This window comes from Adiantum capillus-veneris, chromosome 14 (genome assembly GCF_014529385.1).
Source record: "Adiantum capillus-veneris isolate H3 chromosome 14, ASM1452938v2, whole genome shotgun sequence".
Taxonomy (NCBI): Eukaryota; Viridiplantae; Streptophyta; class Polypodiopsida; order Polypodiales; family Pteridaceae; genus Adiantum; species Adiantum capillus-veneris.
Window position 1 is genome coordinate 10,447,230 of NC_140944.1, and position 21,269 is coordinate 10,468,498.

The 21,269-nt window shown below is 42.0% G+C and overlaps 1 protein-coding gene and 1 pseudogene across 1 annotated transcript in view; one reads left to right on the plus strand and one right to left on the minus strand.

Annotated features, from left to right (window-relative positions):
• Positions 1–9,296: 9,296 nt before the first annotated feature.
• LOC147441889 (uncharacterized) lies at positions 9,297–10,079 on the minus strand (annotated as a pseudogene).
• A 3,698-nt stretch (positions 10,080–13,777) lies between these two features.
• Positions 13,778–21,269, plus strand: part of PK3 (serine/threonine protein kinase 3) — a 40,130-nt gene continuing 32,638 nt past the window's right edge. The window contains exon 1 of the mRNA XM_086528287.1: positions 13,778–14,187. Within this exon, the coding sequence (XP_086384413.1) occupies positions 13,995–14,187 (193 nt within the window). The 5' untranslated portion in view covers positions 13,778–13,994. The remainder of the gene's footprint in view (positions 14,188–21,269) is intronic.

Sequence of the window (21,269 nt, forward strand, 5' to 3'; positions counted from 1 at the left end):
ATCTCTCACGGTGTTCATCTCTTGGAATTGTTTCTGGTCCTTGTTCCAATATCCAATCCCGTATGGAATACCCTTGGTATTTGATTTGTTCTACCTCCTTAGGAGTCATCATAACAAAGTTGTTGTTATAACAATTTCTAAACAGGTAAGTTGGTAGGTCTGCTGATCCCTTATCTTTGATATAGATGATCTTCATGGCCGTTAGTCGTCCTGGTTTGGCACGCGAAGTCCACAAAAGATCTTTCATGTTTCTATCTTCCCAACAATAACCCCGATCCTAGGATTATCCATACTCAGCCATTTCAAAGGCTTCAAATCTGCTTGATCGTATCCCTCGAATTCTAAAGTTGGTGGTCTTTCTTTTGCTGACATATTTCGGATTATGGTGTTTACTTCTAACCCCCATTTGTCTACCACATCAGGGTTTTTGACTTGTACATACTGAGTTCCGTTTCTGTCCATGTATCTTTTTTCTTGTTTGTTTTCCCTAATCTCTCTTCGAACTCAATACCATGGTCATCAATGCGAATAGAATACTCCTCGTTAGAGTCCAAGTTAACCTGGGCTCCATGGTGGTTAGTCTTGTAAAAAGATAGTATATGCTTATAACGCATTGTCGTTCCAGCTTTCGAGTGAGTTGAGTAAGAAGACACTTCGGATGTTAAATCTAAAAAAGTATTTGAGATTTCTTCAAGAATCGTGTGCAAGGAATTGCCTTGATTCATGCTTTCTTTGGTGGATACTCTACTGGAGGTTTCTCCAAGTATGCCCTGATTTCCTAGTACACGACCAGATCTAAGGTTCATATAGCCTTATGAAGCCTTGGATAGAGTACTCACCTTTGGATTGACTTGTCGTCAATTTCCACTTGATTCAATTGCAACTTTCTTTCAAGCCGATTCCTCGTCTGCAACCCGATTCTTGTACAAATTTGATCAAGTTAGTTCTTCTTCTATAAAGACAGTAGAGTTTTTGCTAACTCTCGTGATCGGTCTATGTGTATCACTTCAAATCGAGCTATCGGAGTCAAAATCTGACTTTCATATTCGACTTTAGCAAAAAATCAAAGGTTTAATCTGCAACCTAGAAACTAAGTGAATATGCACCAATTTTGATCCGATCGAACCAAAAATTGCCTGGTGACTTTATATTATGTTGGTCTAACATTGTATAAGTACAAAAGTCAAAATTGATGTCTGTGGATAACATTAGTAAATAATCAAGATTATTTAGTTTTGTCAATTTTTGCACTTTTTTTATTGGTTTGTTAAGTATACAACTTGTTAAAGTCCCTGGACCAGTTTCAACAAGTTTGGACAAAACCTTATCAAGTTTATCACTTGTTTTGTGTCCGCAGACTCTGATTTTGAGAATCTGCCTTAGGTCTCACTTTTGTGATCCAAATTTCACCAAAATTGATTTCTGGGGTCTACTTGATATGCTTGACCTTGTGGTATACTCAAATGTGCAAATTTCTCAAGTTTTGAAGCACACGTAGATAATTGCGATTATTTACTCCAGCTATATTTTTGCAACTTTTTGTCCCAACTTTGACACAAATTTATTAAGCACCTCAAGTTAAGGTCATTAGCCAAGTTTCATCAAGTTTGGACAAATTTTGGTCAAATGGTCATCAATTATTTGTCCTTAGACTAACTTTGCAAATTTGGTCACAATTTTCAATCCAGTGATCCAAATCTTACGAAATTTGGTTTGTGGGCTTATGACAACATGGTAAAACTAGTAGTGTGCTAACTTGGTCAAAAAGGGGTAGATGTAAATAATCGCGATTATTTACAATTGCAAGTTTTTGCACCTTTTTGGTCAACTGAGCATGTACACATGTTTATCACATCATAGAAGTCTATGAATCAATTTTCAACAAGTTTGGACAATTTTTTTCCCAATTTACACTCAAGATTCAAAAAGTCAGTACAAACTTTAGTTTTTACCCAATTTTTTGCCAGTTTAGTGATCTAAATCTCTTGGGCCTTTACAAAAGTTATTTTTACACATGCAATGAGTCAATGGTATGAACCTTGGTCAATTTAGAGCAAGAAGTTAATAATCGTGATTATTAACTTCAGGCTTGAAATGAACACTTTTTTGCAATTTTTTCAAAGACAGTCTATACATGAGCTATTTTAAGCCTATGAATCAAGTCAAAACTTAATTTGGCTTAAAATGTCAAGAAAAATTAAATAATCTGAGTTTTGGCCAACTCTTGAAATTTTTACCTCGGAGTGTCTTTGAGCTTACCAATTGGTTCAAACAACTTTTAAGCTTACTCTCCAGTCGAATTGAGTGGTTTCGAGTCTTTTCGAGCTATTTCTAGCTGTAGACCTGAAATTTTGCAAGTTCCAATAACAACTCACACTTGATTCTTTCAGATAGAGCAATGTTTTGAAATCCACCTCGGATCCTACTTACCCTACTCCTAGATTCTCATGCAATGGGGTCGTGAAAAGTGTCCACACACACTCGTTTTCTTGTCTTTTATGTTTTTATGAGCACTGATCTTAAGACTTGTCTTATTTACCAATCATTCTCAAAATCCTAATCTATTTCTACAATCTTACAATCCTAAAGGCACTCAGCAAGTACGATTACTTCCAAGCTACCTCTACACAGCAAAAGACGAGAATCTTAAGCTATGCGGTTTCTAAAAGAACGTTTTGAACTCTACGTGAACCTAGAGGAAGTTAAAAGATAACTTCACAAGATGCTCGTGTTTTTCTCTAATTTAGGTCTCTTCGATCCCCGGCAACGGCGCCAAACGTGGGACGCATGTCTAACCTCACCATCCTATCTTATTGCAGTATTAGCGAGAACCACGATTAATTTGTCAATCCATGGGATGAAGCTGACTCGACTAGTACATAGAGGCTACAAGAGGGTGTCAATCTCTCGAAAAACAATTAACAACTCGCATCTAACTGAGGCTACACTCAAGTGACTGAAATCACCAAAAGCCAATCGCTCATCAGCAAACAAATCACATCCGTTACAACATCAAATGTCATCTACACGTAACAAAACTTCTAGGACATGTTTAAAAGACCTAAGCACACATGCTTATCGTCTCAATCTCCACTTTAGGTCAAGTTCCAAAATCTCGATTATTAACAACAGTGGATTTTTGACCTAGTCGTTTTCGACCCAGAATGTATCTAAATGCTTAGCAATGATGCCCCAATACCCCGTCTATGCTTAGTTTTTATTTGAAAGTGTAAATTCTTAGTTATGATGAAATTAGGCCGCAGGACGGCGATGCCAAAAGCTACAAAATACTGTGAATTGCTTACGTCAATGCGTAGAGCTCTTACCTGTGGTTGCAATGCAACAAACACGACTGCAATGTGACAACCGGGGAGGGAGTAGGAAGCGCTAGAAAGGAGTGAGTGCTGTTAGCTCACGTTGCGTTTCTATTATTCAAAACTAATAAAAAACTTACAAAAATTGGCTTTTATACCTTAGCCAAGGTTTTTCGATGGTCAAAACTAATAATCTGGAGTTCTATCAAAGCTGGGTGATGACAGGTTGATACAATCTGGAAGCTTGTAGCCTCGGCTCATTAATTATAGAATTTATCCAAGAAAATAGGAGTTACGATATTCCCGATTTATCAAATAATAAGTGTTTTACAAAGAGAACTCCAAAAAATGTATCCGTGTTAGCTTGCTGCTAACAGCACCTTTTGGGCTTCACTCCCTTGACATGGGGAAGATGGGAGCTCCATTTCTTTGATAGGGTCAGGTAGTCTCTCCGTAGACATTCTTTCCAACAAGAAGTGAGTACTCCCACTTTCCCATGACTTTAAGTCACTTTCTTCTTGGATGACACTAGGTATGGCTAAGGGTCTATGGACTTGGTGAGGTTGTTGTTGCATAGGAAACACTGTGTCTATAATCTGGATCTGCCTAGGTGCTGGCTCTAGATCCCTTTGGGCCTCTTCTACCAAACTCTTTAATTGCTTGACTCGTTCGATCTCCTCCGTAGGTTTTGAGTAAGTTCCTATCTTCTTTTTGGGTCTTGGCCATTGTGGCTCATGATGATCTTCCTTGTTGGTTTCTTTCCTAGTGGTCGTTTTTGTCTGCATGGTTTCACCTGAATCAGAATCCTCTTCAGCGTCATTCATATATACGGGGTCATCACTAGTCCTTATGTTTGTCTTTGAACTGGGGTTTGACTTCGTTGCTTTTTGCGATCTCTTTCTTTGTGTTTTCTTCTTCTTCTGAGATTGGGTAATTGATGCCATGTCTCCTTCCTCCAGAATATAATTTTGTTTTTGGAGCACAATCGTGTGAGTACATTTACTGATACCACATGTGTACTTTGTGATGGCTCCTCGATAACCTCAATCAAGTTTAATGGTGTGATCTTCTGTGCATGTGGATTATTCGAACATTGGGCAATCAAATGATCTATGCCACATTGATTACACATGAGTATCGGCATTGTAGACGTGCTCCCTTGATTGGTTTGCATTAGTGTAGCATTCTTTTGTAGCCTAAAAGGGCACTCGGCTACACGATGTGGACCTCCACACTCATAGCATTGAAGAGATGGTCTCTTGGCAATGTAATTGATATTTTGGCCTCTTGCAGCAAGAGCAGCTACTTTATATATAGGTTTGACTTGTCCCCAATAGTCCTCCATGTAGTATTGTGGACTTTCTTCAAGTTCATCAATCCCATAGGCAATATTAGGGTCTATATCTTCCTCACAGTCTTCCAAACAAGCAATAGATGACTCACAACCCACTTGATTCACACAAGTGATTCTTGGATGTGGTGGTTGCGATCCTAGCACTGGAGGTGGCAAGGGTGTTGTTTGAACAACATTTTGGGCCCTAGGGACCATGTGTTGTGACGTTTGTTCAAGAGGTGGGACCGACATCAATGCAGGCATTCAAGGTGTACTTGTCCATGCTAAGGTTGGTCTATTGGCCATCGCGCGCTTAAACACTATGAAATCCTTAGCTTGATGACCATACCTCCCACAGGCATTGCAATTCCCATTGAATTTTACTCTAAGAGCAGGGCATTCACTGGTACTATGCGGACCATAGCATATTGAGCACCATTGTTGCTCCCTTCTTGGATACATATGATTGTTTTGCGAAGCACGATTGTCTCTAAGAATCTCTTGAATGGCCTTGGTGAGATCTGCTAAAGTCATCTAAGATATCTTTGGCTCCTTAGCAATAGGCTTTAGGGTCATTGGTTGATGCCCTGATGCTTCCGAGCTAGTGGATTTAGGCTCAACAGACACTTTCTCTCCTTGAATCATTAAATTATCCTCCAATTGGATCGCATTGGTGGTGACTGCTTCCCAAGTGGTGATACCTCTAATGACTAGGCCATTGTAGATAATCCTCGTGTCATAATCCCCTAATGAATCTATCAAGCAATTGGTTAAATATATGAAGCGCTCATTTGGATTACAATGAGAGTTCAAATGCTTCAAGTGACTAATAAAGTCTGTCGTTGACTCTCGTTCCTCTCATTGGGCTTTCTAGAGCTGAGACACTACACCCCAAAGCACTCCCTCTCATGTGTATTCTTTCAAGAACAGTCTCCTAAGGGTAGGGTAAATCGTTTTTTCTTCCACCCTTAGGGTTCTATACCAATCCCTAGCCTTCCCACTTAAGGTTAGGCTTAAAGCATTACTCTTATGCAGGTCATTGTGTTCTCCTAGAGAATCGCATATTTGTTCAAACACTTCAATATGATTTCTCACATCCCCATCTCCACTAAATTTTTGTGTGAGCTTGGCTATTTGTACTGCCTTACCTCTAGGCTCTCTATCAGGCGTGTTACACATATTCTCAGCAATACATCGATTGATAGCTTGAGCAAAGGTTGCCAGGTCACCTAAGTGAGCAGGCACCGTGGGTGAAGGCGCTTCAGAGACTACATGTGGAGTAGGTATTGGCATTGGGCTTGGCGTATAGGAAGCCCTTGGGTTCCAATTTTGGTACGGTGTTGTGCCATGTGGTGGCCCAAAGTTCATATGTGTGGCCCTAGGCATAGCACATGTCGGATGTGACATGCTAATGCTAGCCGTTATGGTCCCATTGAAATAAGACCTTAGATGTTGTGGTTGTGGAGCATAGGTTGTTGAAACAATGGGAGGGGTAGAAGCTATATGAGTACGAGGATCTATAGGTGCATATGATTGGTACACACTTGTAGGTACTGTTGCAGGCATTGAGCTACCATGTAGCGGTGCTTTACTAACAAAAGAGGTCCATGGCATGTTTCTTGGCATGCATATCATTGGGGTAGGCATGGTAGTCGTGGTGTCATCAAGGGAAAGATGAGCTAGACTTGGAAAGATAAATATATCACTTGTTGACTCAGATTGCACTGAGACCTTTGGCGAAACAACATATGGAGGATCTATCAGACTTATCGAGGGAGTCTCCATTTGCGATAAGGTTGGTTGTTTAGCCTCGAATATATCCAAGAATCCCATGAGACCCGTTGAAGGCATGTGGATCCCCTTGTTCTACCTCTCTAGCTCAATAACCCTATGGATGCCCTCAGAAAGTCTTTGTTGCCGATCCTCTACACTAGTAGCACCGCACCCGTTGTGGATTGTAGGACATCTAACCACCCTACGTGATAGGCGTGACCTGTATATAGGTCGGTTAGAGTTTTAATTTGTAGTTCGTACTCCCAGTTCTCATTTACGAGAGCTTCGTCTAGGATTGAGGTGCTAGGGGTGTCCTTTGAACTAGATGCAATGTGGCTCTCTATGGGTTGACCCTCAGTGGTCACTAATTTAGGAGCACTCGATTGCTCACCTGGCATGGATGTTGACATAGGGGCTTTCGCTTTTAACTCTCTCCTTTGCTCTATCCTATGTAAGCTCTTGATTTCCTTTTTCCTAGCCGCAATGATATACCGCGCAACCTCTTGCACTTCAGCAAGGCTTCTACCATCATGTAATATAACCTCTGAGGGGAAAAGCTTGAAGAGTCAGGGGGTGCAATGAATGGAGTATTCACGTGCACACTCTCCAGGAGCATGGGGTCTATGTTGGTCATGAATGGCGAATTTACTTCCCCACCTTCCTCATTTACATCGTTAGCTCCATGTTCGGAGCGAGTGGCTCTACTAAAGGTTTCCTTCAAATGGCTAAGCACGCTCGGCTTGGACCGTGGGCCCATGGCATGCATGTTTTGGCTTGAGCTACCGAGATCAGGCATTAAGTAACCCTCCATGACGTCGTAGTCAGAGGAAGAGTCACTAGACGCAATATGTGGGTCCTCAGTGGTACTGCCTTGGGTTCCCGCTGAGGCCCTAGAGCCTAAGGTAGAGGAATAATGAGGGTACACGTAAATGGAGTCACTCTCGATGTGCTCGTCCTCTAGCACACAACCATAGCGTAGGTGCATGTGACCTCGACACTTTAGAGGTGTTGGTGAGTGCCCGTGAAGGCCGCTCACCTAGGTGTTTACAACCCAAATTTTTTGTATTTTTGGTCCCTTTTTTTAACCGAGCCAGAAAATATGGTGTGTGATAGCTCAAAATGAGTGTCTTGGCAAGGGGGATGTACCGTGCTTTATAGTACCCGATTCGGTTACGTACATCCCTCAAAATCTTAAAACTAGTCTTTTCCTAGGTGGGGAGAGGGCTAGAATTTGTAAGTCCAAAAGGTGAGTGTGAAGGGGATGGTGGAGGACTTGAGGAACTTATCCCACATACCCTCCCTTCACTTGAGATCTTAGTCTTTATATATAATGTAGTGTGAGTAGTATATCATAAGATTGAGAACTGAGGCCTGGGCCTGGGTGGCTTGGGCTTGGGAAAAGATCCCGATTCCTTCCTTTTAGAATAATATTTTTCAAAAATTAAATTTCCAAACTTTCTTTTAGTCCCCACTCTCCCGAGCGTTTAAAAAAATTTATTTATTATTATTAATTTTAAAATTTTTTTCTGAGGATAATGTGGCCATGTGGACGCCGAGCTCCCACACGCACAAAGCATGCTCCTAGGAGCTCTGTCTACTCTCCTTACAGCTAATTAACAACAAATGAACTTTTTAACACAGAATTGCACACTCACATAGACGATCAACTCTACTGCTCACTATCTACACCTGTATATTACAGATCTTTACAAAACTAACAAAAACCAGTACAATGCAGCACTAATAGAGCTTACAGCCACTAACCGAATCGGACAAAAACCTGCTAAAACTGTGCATTTCAATCACTTAACAGAATCTAACAGAAAACTTACTAATCTGCCCATTGCAGCCACTTAAGAGTTCTCACAAAACTCAACAAAAAGCAAAAAAACAGGTGGAAGAAAGGCTTCCATAGGTAGCATTGAGTGCTCCTCGAGCTTAATGCAAGACTGCCCCCAGCAACGACGCCAAAAATGTACGCTTTGTTGTATGTGTCGAAGGCTGGGAACTTGTATGTGCACTGCGAGCCTCGAAAGGCTGCAAACACACAGCTAGAGAGTCCTAGTAAGTTCAAAGAACAATGGTGTGTCACTCACCTCTCAGTGCTTTCGTCGTGAAGGATCTTGTGTTGCGAAGAAGAAGAAGAAGCTGCCGTCGATGCCGCGCTCTACCGCCTCGTCCCCGTCGATGTCGTTGCAATGCTCTCTCTCTCTCTCTCTCTCTCTCTCTCTCTCTCTCTCTCTCTCTCTCTCGCATACACACACACATACACGAAGGAGAAGGAGACAGAGATGGAGCAAGAGCACTTCTTAGCCTACACCTCAGAGAATGAGGATTTTTAGGTCAAATGGACCTTTTATAAGAGTTTGGCCCACTCACACATGAGCGCCCACAGTGGCCAATCGTTGCACAAATATTGTAAAAATAAGATAAGTGGTGCACCTCTCATCAGCGATCACCTACACACCTATTGGACCGACAGGCCCGATCCATGACTCTACCAAATAAATAATACGGCGTCCATCGTAGGTGATAGGGTGTTCGTGAGGGTTAACACCCTTCCTTGAGATCCTCCTCTTTTTGCACTCCCTTCTTCCCCTCCCACCCTCTCTCTTTTCCTCCGATTCACTAACCCCTATCCTCTCTCTCTCTCTCTCCCCCCCCCATGTTTGGTTAAGGCAACATTCATCAAATTTCAATCGTATATGTTTGATGGACGTGAGGTTGTGGCCACACTTCCACCAATTATCAATAATATGTTATTGGTGCCAACTATGGCATAAGTTACAAGGGACTTGCATAGTTGCATGCGAGACAAAAAACTAGTGCACTTGTGACCATGCATGATGCAAGTTATTTCAAAAAGTAACCAATTACTATCCATCACGTGACACAATGTGCACACAATATAAGCAAGCTTCAACCTCAAAATGTATATTCCCCTTTTGCATAACACTTAATTTTGTTCGCAAATTTCTTGGAGGATGGATAAGTAAATTTGGAAAAAAACATTGAACCACCTTTCTAGACAAGTTTAAAGGCATATGATGTTGGCATTTAGCTGATTGGAACCACGCTGCAAGAGCAACACAACTCAATGTTTGCTTCCTCTCTACATGTACCATCCTGAGAAGGTCATGAATGAGTGTGTTGGGAACACCAGACACTGTCTTCCTTGTGTTCGATGGAGCGAAGAACTGTGCACTGTGCATAAGGGAGTGAGCTAGAAGAAGAGTTCTCTCATTGAATATCATAATTCTTGTCCTCCAGATATTGCACCATCTCTTTTAGAAAGCTCTCTGACATCTACAAGACTCTTATCTTGTTTTCCAAGTGCATTTACTCTTTGGAGGTCCATGACAAGGATTTCTAGGGACTCACATTTTCTCTCATATTTGCGCAAATTGTAAGAGAGGGAGTACTCGTAGTCTATCAAGGACATGGTGTGAGTGCATTTGCGCCTGCCACTACTCTTGGAGCTACCTATGATTTTGTCCAATCCGAAACGTGTAGTCATGGAAAGCAAACCACTAGAGGGGAACATGTAAGGAAGCACCACTATCAGCCTAGCGCAAGAGGAGAAGGTATACAAGATAAATAGATGATGGGGCTTGCTACTTGCTCTACGGGCCACCTTCTCCATTCACATTGCTGAACATGTTTTGACCAATGCTTTGATATTGAGAAGGGCTGTCAACGGTTGGGGGGGGGGGAGAGAGAGAGAGAGAGAGAGAGAGAGAGAGAGAGAGAGAGAGAGAGAGAGAGAGAGAGAGAGAGAGAGAGAGAGAGAGAGAGAGAGAGAGAGGGACTAGGGGTAGATAGGGAGTGGTGGGGAGTAGAGAGAGGTAGTGGCAAGAGAGAGAGGGGGGCAATGCTTAGGATTGTCGTGTTGGTGCCATATCTCGGAGAGTAGAGGTCACCATAACCGCACCCCTACATAAATGAAATTATCAGCCAAATGTCATCCTATCTTCTTACTTCTAAATCCATTGAGGAACTAGAGGAACCAAACCCGCATTTTCTTTTCTGATGGGGGTTCATGTAGTTGTTCTCTTTAGTCTTTGTTACATATTTCCCAACTGAAAGTTTCTATTGCTTGATTCTGTCCAGCTCACAAAGGATGTTCTCATCACCCCTATTGCTCAAATGCATGACTATGCACATCGAGATCATCCTCTTTTACTCCTTTGAATACTGAAAAAGCTATTTTCAAGTCAATGGAGCACTCATGATTTTTGGATCTATCCTTCAAAGCTGATTTGTTATCTCTGGTCCGATCCTTACTATAATGATCTGTGTCAACATCCCATTTATCATTATTATTTGTCTCATTGATGGTATCTAGCTCAGTCTTCTTCTTCGACTCCCTCTTGCCAAATTGCGACTTCTACTGCTGCCTTCATTATCTTCGGTTTGCTTATGACCCTTGCCCTTATGCTACTTTTGAGATCCATGCAAGCGAGAATGCCTCTCTGCTCGTTCGGAATGCCTTCGCTTGGACTGATTGGAATGCTCGGAATCCCCAAGATCCTTAGTGTAGTCCAAGTGTACATCTGTCTTGTTCCCAGGTTCAATGTCAATGTCAGATCCTCACTCTGACTCCTCTAGAATGGTACTGACATTATCTTGCTCTTCCATGAATCTTGTAGTCAGCCTTCGTTTATGCCCAACTCTTCTGGGCAAGCATGTATGAATTTTAGCTAACTCCAAACGCCAATTGGGAGTAAAGTCTCTGTCAAGCGCTATTCAACTCACTGTGATTGCCAAAATGGAATGAGTTGGTTACTTTTGATAGCTATTATAGGTTGGAGAGTTGGGAGTTAGTTAGATCAGATCAGACAAGCAAACTTTAGATATACGATCAGAGAATGACTAAACTGGAAATAGAAGAGATTGAGACTGGAATATATTAAGTTATTGAGAGTACAACTGATATCAAAAGTACAACCACAAGAGCCAAGTAATACTCAGAGCAAATGCCAAAAGAATAGAACTAGACTCCATGATGACTAATATAACAGTAACCCGCAAACCGAGTAATGGGCCCTATTGATAGATATTCAATTGGGCCTCTGACTAACTGTGCACTGTACAATTATCGTGGTAACCGGGTTTGATAATTACCAGTTCCTAACTATTGCTCTGATCCTCGACTAGGGAGTGTTCCCACTGTCTACAACTTCACATTGCAAGATATCCCTATCAAGACTCATGTGGTTATCCCTTGTCGCTAAGCCAATCATATATACATGGATGAGGATGGGAAATCTCTCTCATTCATTGAATGCACTAACTTTGCTCCCAAGCCTTCCAAGATCACAACATAAGGATGACGACAGATTAACACAAGGTTGGAGAAGAAAGTCATTCCGCTCCTTCATTGCTTACTCTAGAGAAATGCTTCTCCAACAATTGGATGTTAGAGAGAATGCATGATTACTGCAAGCACAAGTGCTCATATGCTTGCGCAATATGGATTATTGAAGCCTGATTGACTTGACAAAGAAGATTTGAGTTTCATTCAAGGGGAGTCTCGCAACTCCCCCGACATATGGAGCCAATAGAGAGAGGCCGCAAAGGCACTAATGAAAGCTGGGAGTTCATATCACCTTAGGAGAAGTGGTTGGACAACAAAAGAGGATTTTGTAAGTGTTATTGAATTACTCTATTTGTTTAAGATTTGTTAGCTTTGTAATTTCTTGTTTTAATCTTTTTGTTGCGTTTAACACTTCTAAGAGACCATCATCACTAAAAGGGAGATAGCATTAGCGTAGCTATGGTGGAAAAATAGGTCTCCATCCATTGATTAAGAAGTTGTGATCACGAACTGGATTGATAAACTATTCTACCTTTGAATACAATTTACATCGGTGTTACGTGTTTTTTTTTGCATTCATTGTCGTTTTCTAAATGTTGTTGGTTGTCTCTTTTTCATTTACAAAATCCCACTCGATCTACAACTACACGAGAAGAGTTGTCATCGTTGGGATAGCACGCTAGGGCACTCACATATAATTTTTGTATTCTTAGCCTTATATGTACAATTGGAGACGACACAAACATCCCATTTTATAATTGAACATTCAGTTTTTGAATTGATATGAATTTGTACTTTGCATTCGCTCGCTCATTGTATTGTATACTTAGTAGTAATCAAATAAAAAATTTCCTCGAATCTTTTGTCATCCTTACATTTTGAAGTTTTATTGATGTTCCCTCATTCTTGATGTTTACTATGGTTGATGAGGTCTATTGGCTCTGCCACCCCCAAATTTTTTCTCCCACAGGCATCGATCGTTATGATTTACATAGCATTGTTTTTACCGATTGTGATTACAATGCAAATAGTGATGACTATATTAATTACGTTACGAAAGCGTATACCAACGTTCTTATGCATGCGAAGATATCAACGTTGTGGGGATATAAATTCTAGTTCAATGACGTCAATATTCTCGTCTACAGTTTTGAGACTCCCCTATAGTGTTTGATTGTTACGTTTCTTCTCTACATGTCTCTTTAACATGCGCGCGCATGCGTGCACAGAGAGAGAGAGAGAAAGAGAGAGAGAGAGAGAGAGAGAGAGAGAGAGAGAGAGAGAGAGAGAGAGAGAGAGAGAGAGAGAGAGATACATGATTGAGTTGTGTTGTTTGCATCAAGCTTGAGAAGGATGATAGAGATGGTTGTGTGTGTGTGTGCGTGTGTAATTGAAAGATTAAGAATTGTTTCCCATCCCCTCAGCCAACACACTCAAATATAATACGTGAGGCACTTAAATACAATATGACAAGAAAGATCGATATAGTAAACAAAAACGGGTGGATCATCCAATGAATTGTCTCACATGTCTATGTGTCTATGTCCTTTATAGTGAACATACGAGAAAGCCTCGCCCGCTCTTTAGCAATGATATGGTGGATCTTCCACTCTATAATAGTCTCCATCTTAGTTTGGCCATCAAGAATGTGGCAAATACGTGGCCCTCTGAATATAAATGCCTTGTGAAGTAGTAGTCTTGCTTGTAATCTCTAGTTTGTTGATAAGTGAGAGAGGATCGAAGCTTTCATTACTTGGACTTCATTCCCACTCCTTCTCTATCAATCATCATCAAACGACAACTTCAATGTGGGATGACTTCAAAGAGAGAATCATGAAGCAAGTGAAAGAGGTAGTGCCATGTAGGCATGCCTGCACATCCTACCCATTTGTGCGTGCAATGTGCATCACACCCAGACACCATAAAACAAAATCCTTGCAAAAATATATATTTTCTATATTGTTAATTTTTGGTGAGTTCGAATCCTACGATTGCATGAGCACTCATTAAAACGTCGGGCTTGCTGAAGAGCTAACTAGCACCTGCGACTGAACTTTCAACTTTTGCCAGCTTCTCTCTCTCTCTCTCTCTCTCTCACACACACACACACGCGCGCGCGCGCGCGCGCACACACACACACACAACACACACACTCGCGCGCGCTTGTTTGATCTGGTGCTGCTCTGAAACAAAGAACTTTTCATTGGATCTGCTCCACTTCCAACGTATTGTGATGACGCATTAGGAGAGACGCAAGATGGGTTGCACCTTCTCTGGCTTAAATGCTCTCTATGATGCAGTAAGCGGTGGCGCAGACGTATGGATCAATGATAGACGCTTCAAGCTGGTGAGAACGCTGGGCGAAGGAGGTTTCTCTTTTGTCTATCTTGTCAAAGAGCAGCCCGGTGGCCGCCCTGGCAAGCAGCCCAGCAATCCTTCTTTGACCTCTGGTCAGTACATTCAGGTTTCCCAATCAACAGTTCTAGTTCGTCAAAAATTTGTGTTTGGTGGTCTTACTGCTGCTTTTTTCTTGTTTGCCCATGGAATGGATTCATTTAGAGAGAAACTTCTCTAACATAACATGAATGACGCACAAGCAGCTTTCCCTAGACATGTTTTTGTTGCCTAGCGATTCTCATAATGAATTCCTCAGTAATCATTGGGAACAAGAGTAAGGTGAACATTTCATGGATTTTGGAAATTCAGCTGGTAGAACATTAAAAACAAAATACTACATGAAGTTTTTTCACATCACACTGAAAATACATGTGATATGATGGGATCAAGGAGATTAGCTTCAGGTAGTAATCTTTTAAAAGCCAAATGAACTATAGACATGTGACATTGGATGGATCTTCAAGGCCTGGCAAGGACATAAGGTAGTAATCGTTTAAAAGCCAAACGAACTATAGACATGTGACATTTGATGGATCAATCCAAGCAGAAAATGCTAGAGAAATTCTCTGGATAATCTAACGTCAATTGATGGGGAAAAAAGTCTTTTTACAGGGAAAAACCAGTATCGAGTTCCGGTGCCAACTGGCATCTAGTAAGTGCATGTGCACACAAAGTTTTTGACACTATGCAGGCCATATCTCACTCTTTACTGATGTATTTGACCTGGGACTTGAACTGACGCCTGTTGCCGGATGCCCAATAAAGTCTAACAACCACCGTCTTAAACATGAGTACATACCATTTATGCAAGGGGGCTCCCAAACCGGGAAAGATTGTACGATGGACTAGTCCAAACATGCAAGTCTTGCAAACAGGCTCACAAAATTGCCCCCTGTAGACTAATCTTGGCTGCACATAGAGACATGTACGCGCGAGGAATCCCGAACTCCGAGCAAGTCTTTTTGAGCTAATATAAATCCGAGCGACATTTGGCAAAGCACTGAGTTGTCATTACCTTCTCATCTCTTATCGGGCCATATGTATTAAAAAATGTCCTTCTCATTTTTATTGGGCCATATGTATTAAAAGATGATGGCAGTCATCCTCATTAAAGTAATAAAAAAGTTAGTAGTGCAACTATGTTAATTTTGGTAAAGCTGCAAAAATCTCCTACATAGTTCTACCATGCGCATGGCTACACTGGTGTATGACCATTATTTATTTGAATAATAACTAAAGACTATGCATGGTGTGACTCTTATGGTAGTTTTCTAATAGAATATCCTCATGATCAAGAGGGATGTTTCAATTGATTGAAGGAATAACCTTTTCTCCAAATTGAAGCAACATGGACACATGGTACACCCCTCAATGCTATCATTTTATAAATACTAAAAGCATTTCCATAATTGGTTGAGCTATTATCTGTAACATGGAGCCTTCAACCTAACAAGATTTGAAGGCATCTAGCAGCTTCCACATTATTTGGCTTCACAAATTAGTTGCTACAACACTTCGTGCCTCATCTCTGCATCATCATGTGCTTGAACATCTCCCAATAAAATTGTAGGTTTTTGATTTCATACTGCAATAGAATCTAATCCATGGAGGCAATTTTGTGTTGTACTAGATTCATACATTGCCCTAATGAATGCTATTTGGTTTCTCAATTTGTGTTGTCTGTGTATTAGTGGGTCTAATAAACTTACGTCATTTTGCAACTACTTTGCGTTGCTCTGGAACCCTTGCCCAGATGGGGCCGCTGGTCATGAAGTTGATCAAATCATCAAGAATGCCTTCCCAAAATGCTCGTAATAGAATTTTGCAGCAATCAAGTCTAGCTGGAGAGACTTCTCCATAATATTAATGTTGGACTTAACAGCCTTGAGTGAATTGTGATATGCTCGAACCCCATCGCGTTCCACCAAAGCGAGAGTTCTCTCCCTTCCTGCTAATGCTTTGCATGAAAGTCAGAGCTACAATGTACACGTGCTCCATTTTCGTCGCCCTAGTGCACCACGAATTGATGTGGATGGTCCTCTGATCTGATCGATCGATCGATCGATTAATCGCTCTCTCTCTCTCGTTGTTTTTTCTTTTCACGCACTCTTTGAAATCTCTGTCATCAAAAAACTCAAATCTTAAACATAACTATCATTTGCTCATGGTGACATGGACCACCTTCATGGCTCAACCGTTAGCCCATGCATGCGAAACTGATTCAATGCCATGAGTTTGAAGAGAGTGCACATGACAAAAGGCGATTGCGCCAGACAAGACGTATGCATAGAGCAGATGAAAACCATACTACATACGACCAATTTTACATATTAGGTGCACATACAGCCAAGCGCCACAAAGGATGCGTAAGCAAAGCTGCTTTGTAGAAGCTCTTCAACCCGAAAAGAAGCCATTTTGGTTAAGGTGTGTGTGATCTACAAAAGGAGCAATGTATGATCCAAAGAGACCTGTGACCACATTCTTATGGTAGTTTGCTAATAGAATGCAGACCTCACATTGTGAAGTTTTCGTCCGAGTTACGACCATTTGATATTGTGCTAATTCTTTCTATCTTTTGTGGTGCGTATGCCCTATCAACTACCTTTTCTTTTGTGCTAATTTTTCCAATTTAACGCTTCTCTTAGTGCTAGGCTTCATTATGGCTGAGTCTGCCCTTGATCTCCGGAGTCATAACAGAAACTCAGCACGCTGAACTTTGTGTTGATGTATGCTCATGTGTGTGTGCGTGTGGTGTGTGTTGTGTTTGGGAGCATATGTTTGTACCTAGTTCTACACCCACTATTGGGCACTGACGACGTTAGTGGGGATGTTGTGGTATTTAGTCAATACTATACATGATGGAGCTGATGGTTATATTGTCTTGTGGGTGACTACCATGAGGCTATACCTTGCACTTTCCTTCAAGGGTGAATCTGGGTATATCCTGGATTCATCTAGGTATATCCTCATGATCAAGAGGCCGGATATTTCCATCCACATTTGATCTCAAAGCTGGTCGATAAAAGAAAGTCTCTACCGCTTTGACAGTAGCATCAATGCCATGATGTCCAGCATACGGTGGAGCATGACTTTTAAGAAAACTTTTGGCCTTAAGGGCTTTGTAATGCTTAGTTGGCCATGCATCATGATAAAGCCATCTTGAAGAATGTAATGATCACGATGTTGTCTGTCGATCAGCTGTTCATAGATTCCAGAAAAATCTTCATCAGTTGCATACCGCTCTTTCATATCATCAAGTTCCTGATGATAAGAGATTGAAACAATTGACACTTGTGGTTTGCGAGATAAGGCATCAACAACCACATTTTTCTTGCCTTCCACATGTCCTATCTGAAAATTGAACATTGACAGAAAATTTCCGAAGCGCATGTGTTTCTTTGACAGCTTTGCTCGTGTGAGAAAGTATCTGAGAGTTTGGTGATCCGTTTGCACTACAAAATCAGCACCAAGCAAATAGTGCTTCCAAGTAAAAGTGCATGGATTACAACCAACAATTCTTTCTCATAAACCTGATAAGTCTTTTCAATGTCAGAGAGTACTCTACTCTCATATGCCACGACTCGCCCATTTTGCATCAAGACAGCACCAATGCTGTTTCCACATGCATCACACTGCACTACAAATGACTTAGACAGATCTGGAAAAACAAGCACTGGATCTGTAGTCATTTTGATTTTGAGGCATCTAAATGCTGATTTCTCTTTGTCAATCTAGTGCCACTTGATGTTCTTCTTTACAAGCGCATGTAAGGGAGAAGCAATCTCAACAAAGTGTCTTACAAATCTTCTGCAGTAAGAGCATAGGCTTAGAAACTGCGGACATCATGTACAATTTGCAAGTCTGGCCAAGAAAGGATTGCTTCTATCTTAGCAGGATCCATCCTGACACCATCTTTATAAACTATGTGCCCAAGAAAGTGAATCTCTTCTAGAAAGAATTCACTCTTTTTACCATTGATGAGCAACCTATTACGTTTGAGCTCATTAAAGAGTGCAGTAAGATGGTCTCTATGATCCTCTTCCTTGAAAAGATAATCATATCATCAAAAAATGTGCCTACAAAGGTTCTATGTGGACGAAAGATTCTGTCCATCATTTTGTTAAAGGTGGCAGGAGCGCTGGTCAAACCAAACGGCACCATTAAGAATTTTTAGAGACCAAATGTAGTTCTAAAAGCAGTCTTGTGGATATCCTCAGGCCTTATTTTGATTTGATGGTATCCACTTTTCAAATCTATCCTGCTAATATTCTTGCTTCATGTAGTCGATCAAGAATGTTATCAATTCGAGGAATCGGAAACCTTTTCTTGATTGTATTCTTGTTCAAGGCTCTGTAGTCTATACACATTAGCCAAGAACCGTCCTTCTGAACTAATAACACAAGTGAACAAACCGGTGAACTACTGATCTGAATCAGACCCTTCTCTAATAGCTTATAAACCTGCATCATTATCTCTTTCTGCTGTGCTACACTAACCTTGTACGGTGACCTAGTGGGCAGACTAGACCATGGGATGAGATCTATAGTTTGATCTTCAGGCCTTTCAGGTGGTAACTCTCCTGGTAAGGAATCAATTACCGAATTTATCCAAGAAACCCCTTCTACTTTCATCTAATGCAGACAAACCATTTTCAACTTCATTAACTTGCTTTGCAAAAGCCAAGTACGCAGAAAGATGATATAGTATGAAAGGTCTTTGCTGGAAAATGCTTCTTTGAACCTGTATCTTGTTTGCCCTCTGGTTCCTTCTTGGCAGTACTCTTGAATCCACCTGAACCTCCTTGTAGTAGTGCATTAGCCATGTTTGCATTCTCAAATCATCCGAGTCATGTTTTTGTGAGAGAGAGAGAGAGAGAGAGAGAGAGAGAGAGAGAGAGAGAGAGAGAGAGAGAGAGAGAGAGAGAGAGAGAGAGAGAGAGAGAGAGACGCTGGTGTGTGGAAGAGGGTACCCCCTTGGCCCCATAAATAGGTGCCCAAGGGGAGGTAGGGCAAGGTGGACTGCCGGACAGTGCAGTCAAAATGCATATGCAAAGGGTGGCCAGCCCAGAGGCACACTAGCCGTACATGCATGCCCTAGACCTGTGAAGCAGCAGAGTGGTGTAAGTCTAACACCCCCTCTTAGCACCGGATGCTGAACAAACCGTAGGAAGCCGAAGATGTGAGGCAAACGATGAAGATGTCTGCTGCGATGTCTGCAGCAGTTTGGGGTGTCCCAACCTCTGAGAGATCCCCATTGTAAAGTGCCGTCATGAGCAGTGCAGCAAATTGCTGTACTCCGTCGATACATACTGCGTGAAGGTCCCGAACTGAGTGTGAAAACAACTCCTTGTTGTAAAAGAAGTTCCAATAGACCTGCAAGTGTCCTGCCCAATAGGATCTGTGGTGTCTATACTACTCTATAGTCAAACTGTCTCGAGAAAATGAGGAAGTCCAGGAACCGTCATGAGTATGACCAGAAGCCTGTCAATGCATGAACCTGTAACCCAAAGTGTGTGACGAGGTGGCTAAGCAATGTAAAACTCCAGGAAGGCCAGATATAGCAAGTTGCACCGTAAACGTCCTTTGAAACAAGGAAAGCCAGACTAAACAGTCTGCATTGTAGAAGCTACCGTAAGCTGCAGGAGTCACTAGGAGACCGCGAGGATCACCATCGGATGGTGTCCTGTCAGTAGGTAGGGTAATCCAAGATGAGGGGAAACCCAGACTCAACAGTCTGCCCTGTGAAGGGCCTCTGAGAAGAAGTGTGGTCAGACCAAGCTGTCTGCACCGTAATCATCCTGTAGAAGAGGGGAAGCCAAATTGAGTAGTCTGCGATGGGAAGATCCTCTGAGAAGAGGAAAGGCCAAACCAATCTGTCTACGCCGTCTTGCCTGTATCTCCTGCCTCCAATCCTCCGGTGTCAATTGAAACAGAATCCATGCTAACAACGCCACCAAATCGCAGCTCAGTGTGGCTCTCAATCTGAATGAGTTGGGAGTGGCCTATTACCCAGGTCGGGGGATGAGTCTGTTGTAAGGTTACCGAGGGTGAATGTAAGCAACTCTGAAGGTAGCAATCTAAATGATCAGGAGTGTAGAAGAGCAACTGCACTACCATCCAAGCCAAGCTTTGGGTGACTCCAGATGTAGTCGTGTAATGATGCCCGATCTCTCGCATCTCGCGGGTAAACTCTCCAAGAGAGTCCAAAGCATTGAAGTCCCACTTCAGTCTGTAGATTCAAGCAATGAACCTGTCCAAGAAGAGATCCAAGATGCTCTCTGTCACCAGCGTGTGACTACTATCTATCCTTTTTGTTGATTTCTTTCTTATTATCTATTTACTTTCACTTTTTGGAAACACCCCTCGGGAAATCTAACTGCCCTGCATTGCATAGCTAGTGTGGAACTGTCCAGAGGGAGTCCAGGCCTGAGGGCAAGAGAGCACTAAGGTTGGACAAGGACTATGGTTAGCCAAGTGGGGTCATTGACTAGCCAAAGTGGAATCCTTTGCTACAGAGGCTACATTTCAGTTCTGGATGTGGCCGCAGTGTACAAAGAGGGTCGGATGACCTAGAAAGATACAATGGCAGCATCTCCTAAAATTTAGGGAACTGCTATTTTGGGACCTGAAAATGTGTTGACGTCATTACCTCCGGAATGACAAGGGGAACATTTTCTTACTCTGCCGTGAAGTCAACTGGGCAACCGGTTGGGATATTTTTAGACGGCAACCCCGAGACGGGAAAATGCTTATAAATGTGCCAAGTGGCACCTTCTGGTGCACTTGCCTCATGCAACAAGAAGTGGCGCTGAATTTAGGAGAGGGAGAGCCTCATTTTCAGATTTGTCACAGGTTAAGAGCTATGGAGTGCTTGCTTTCCCTCTTATGCACAGTGCGGTGCCAGGAGTGATGCCCTGCACGTTACGCACTGCCCTCTCTCTCCCCTTTGGCAGTATGTTATGCCCCTCTAGTGGGCTCTTCATTTGACCAATGTACAATTGTGTGGGTTCATGCGCGATTGCCGAGGCAAGAGCCTCTTGCACAGGTACTTGATTAGCTAGCGGCTTATCCCCCACAGGTACAGGTGAATTCGGAGAGGTTTCACGCCAGAAATCTCGTCCGATTCAAAGGGCAAG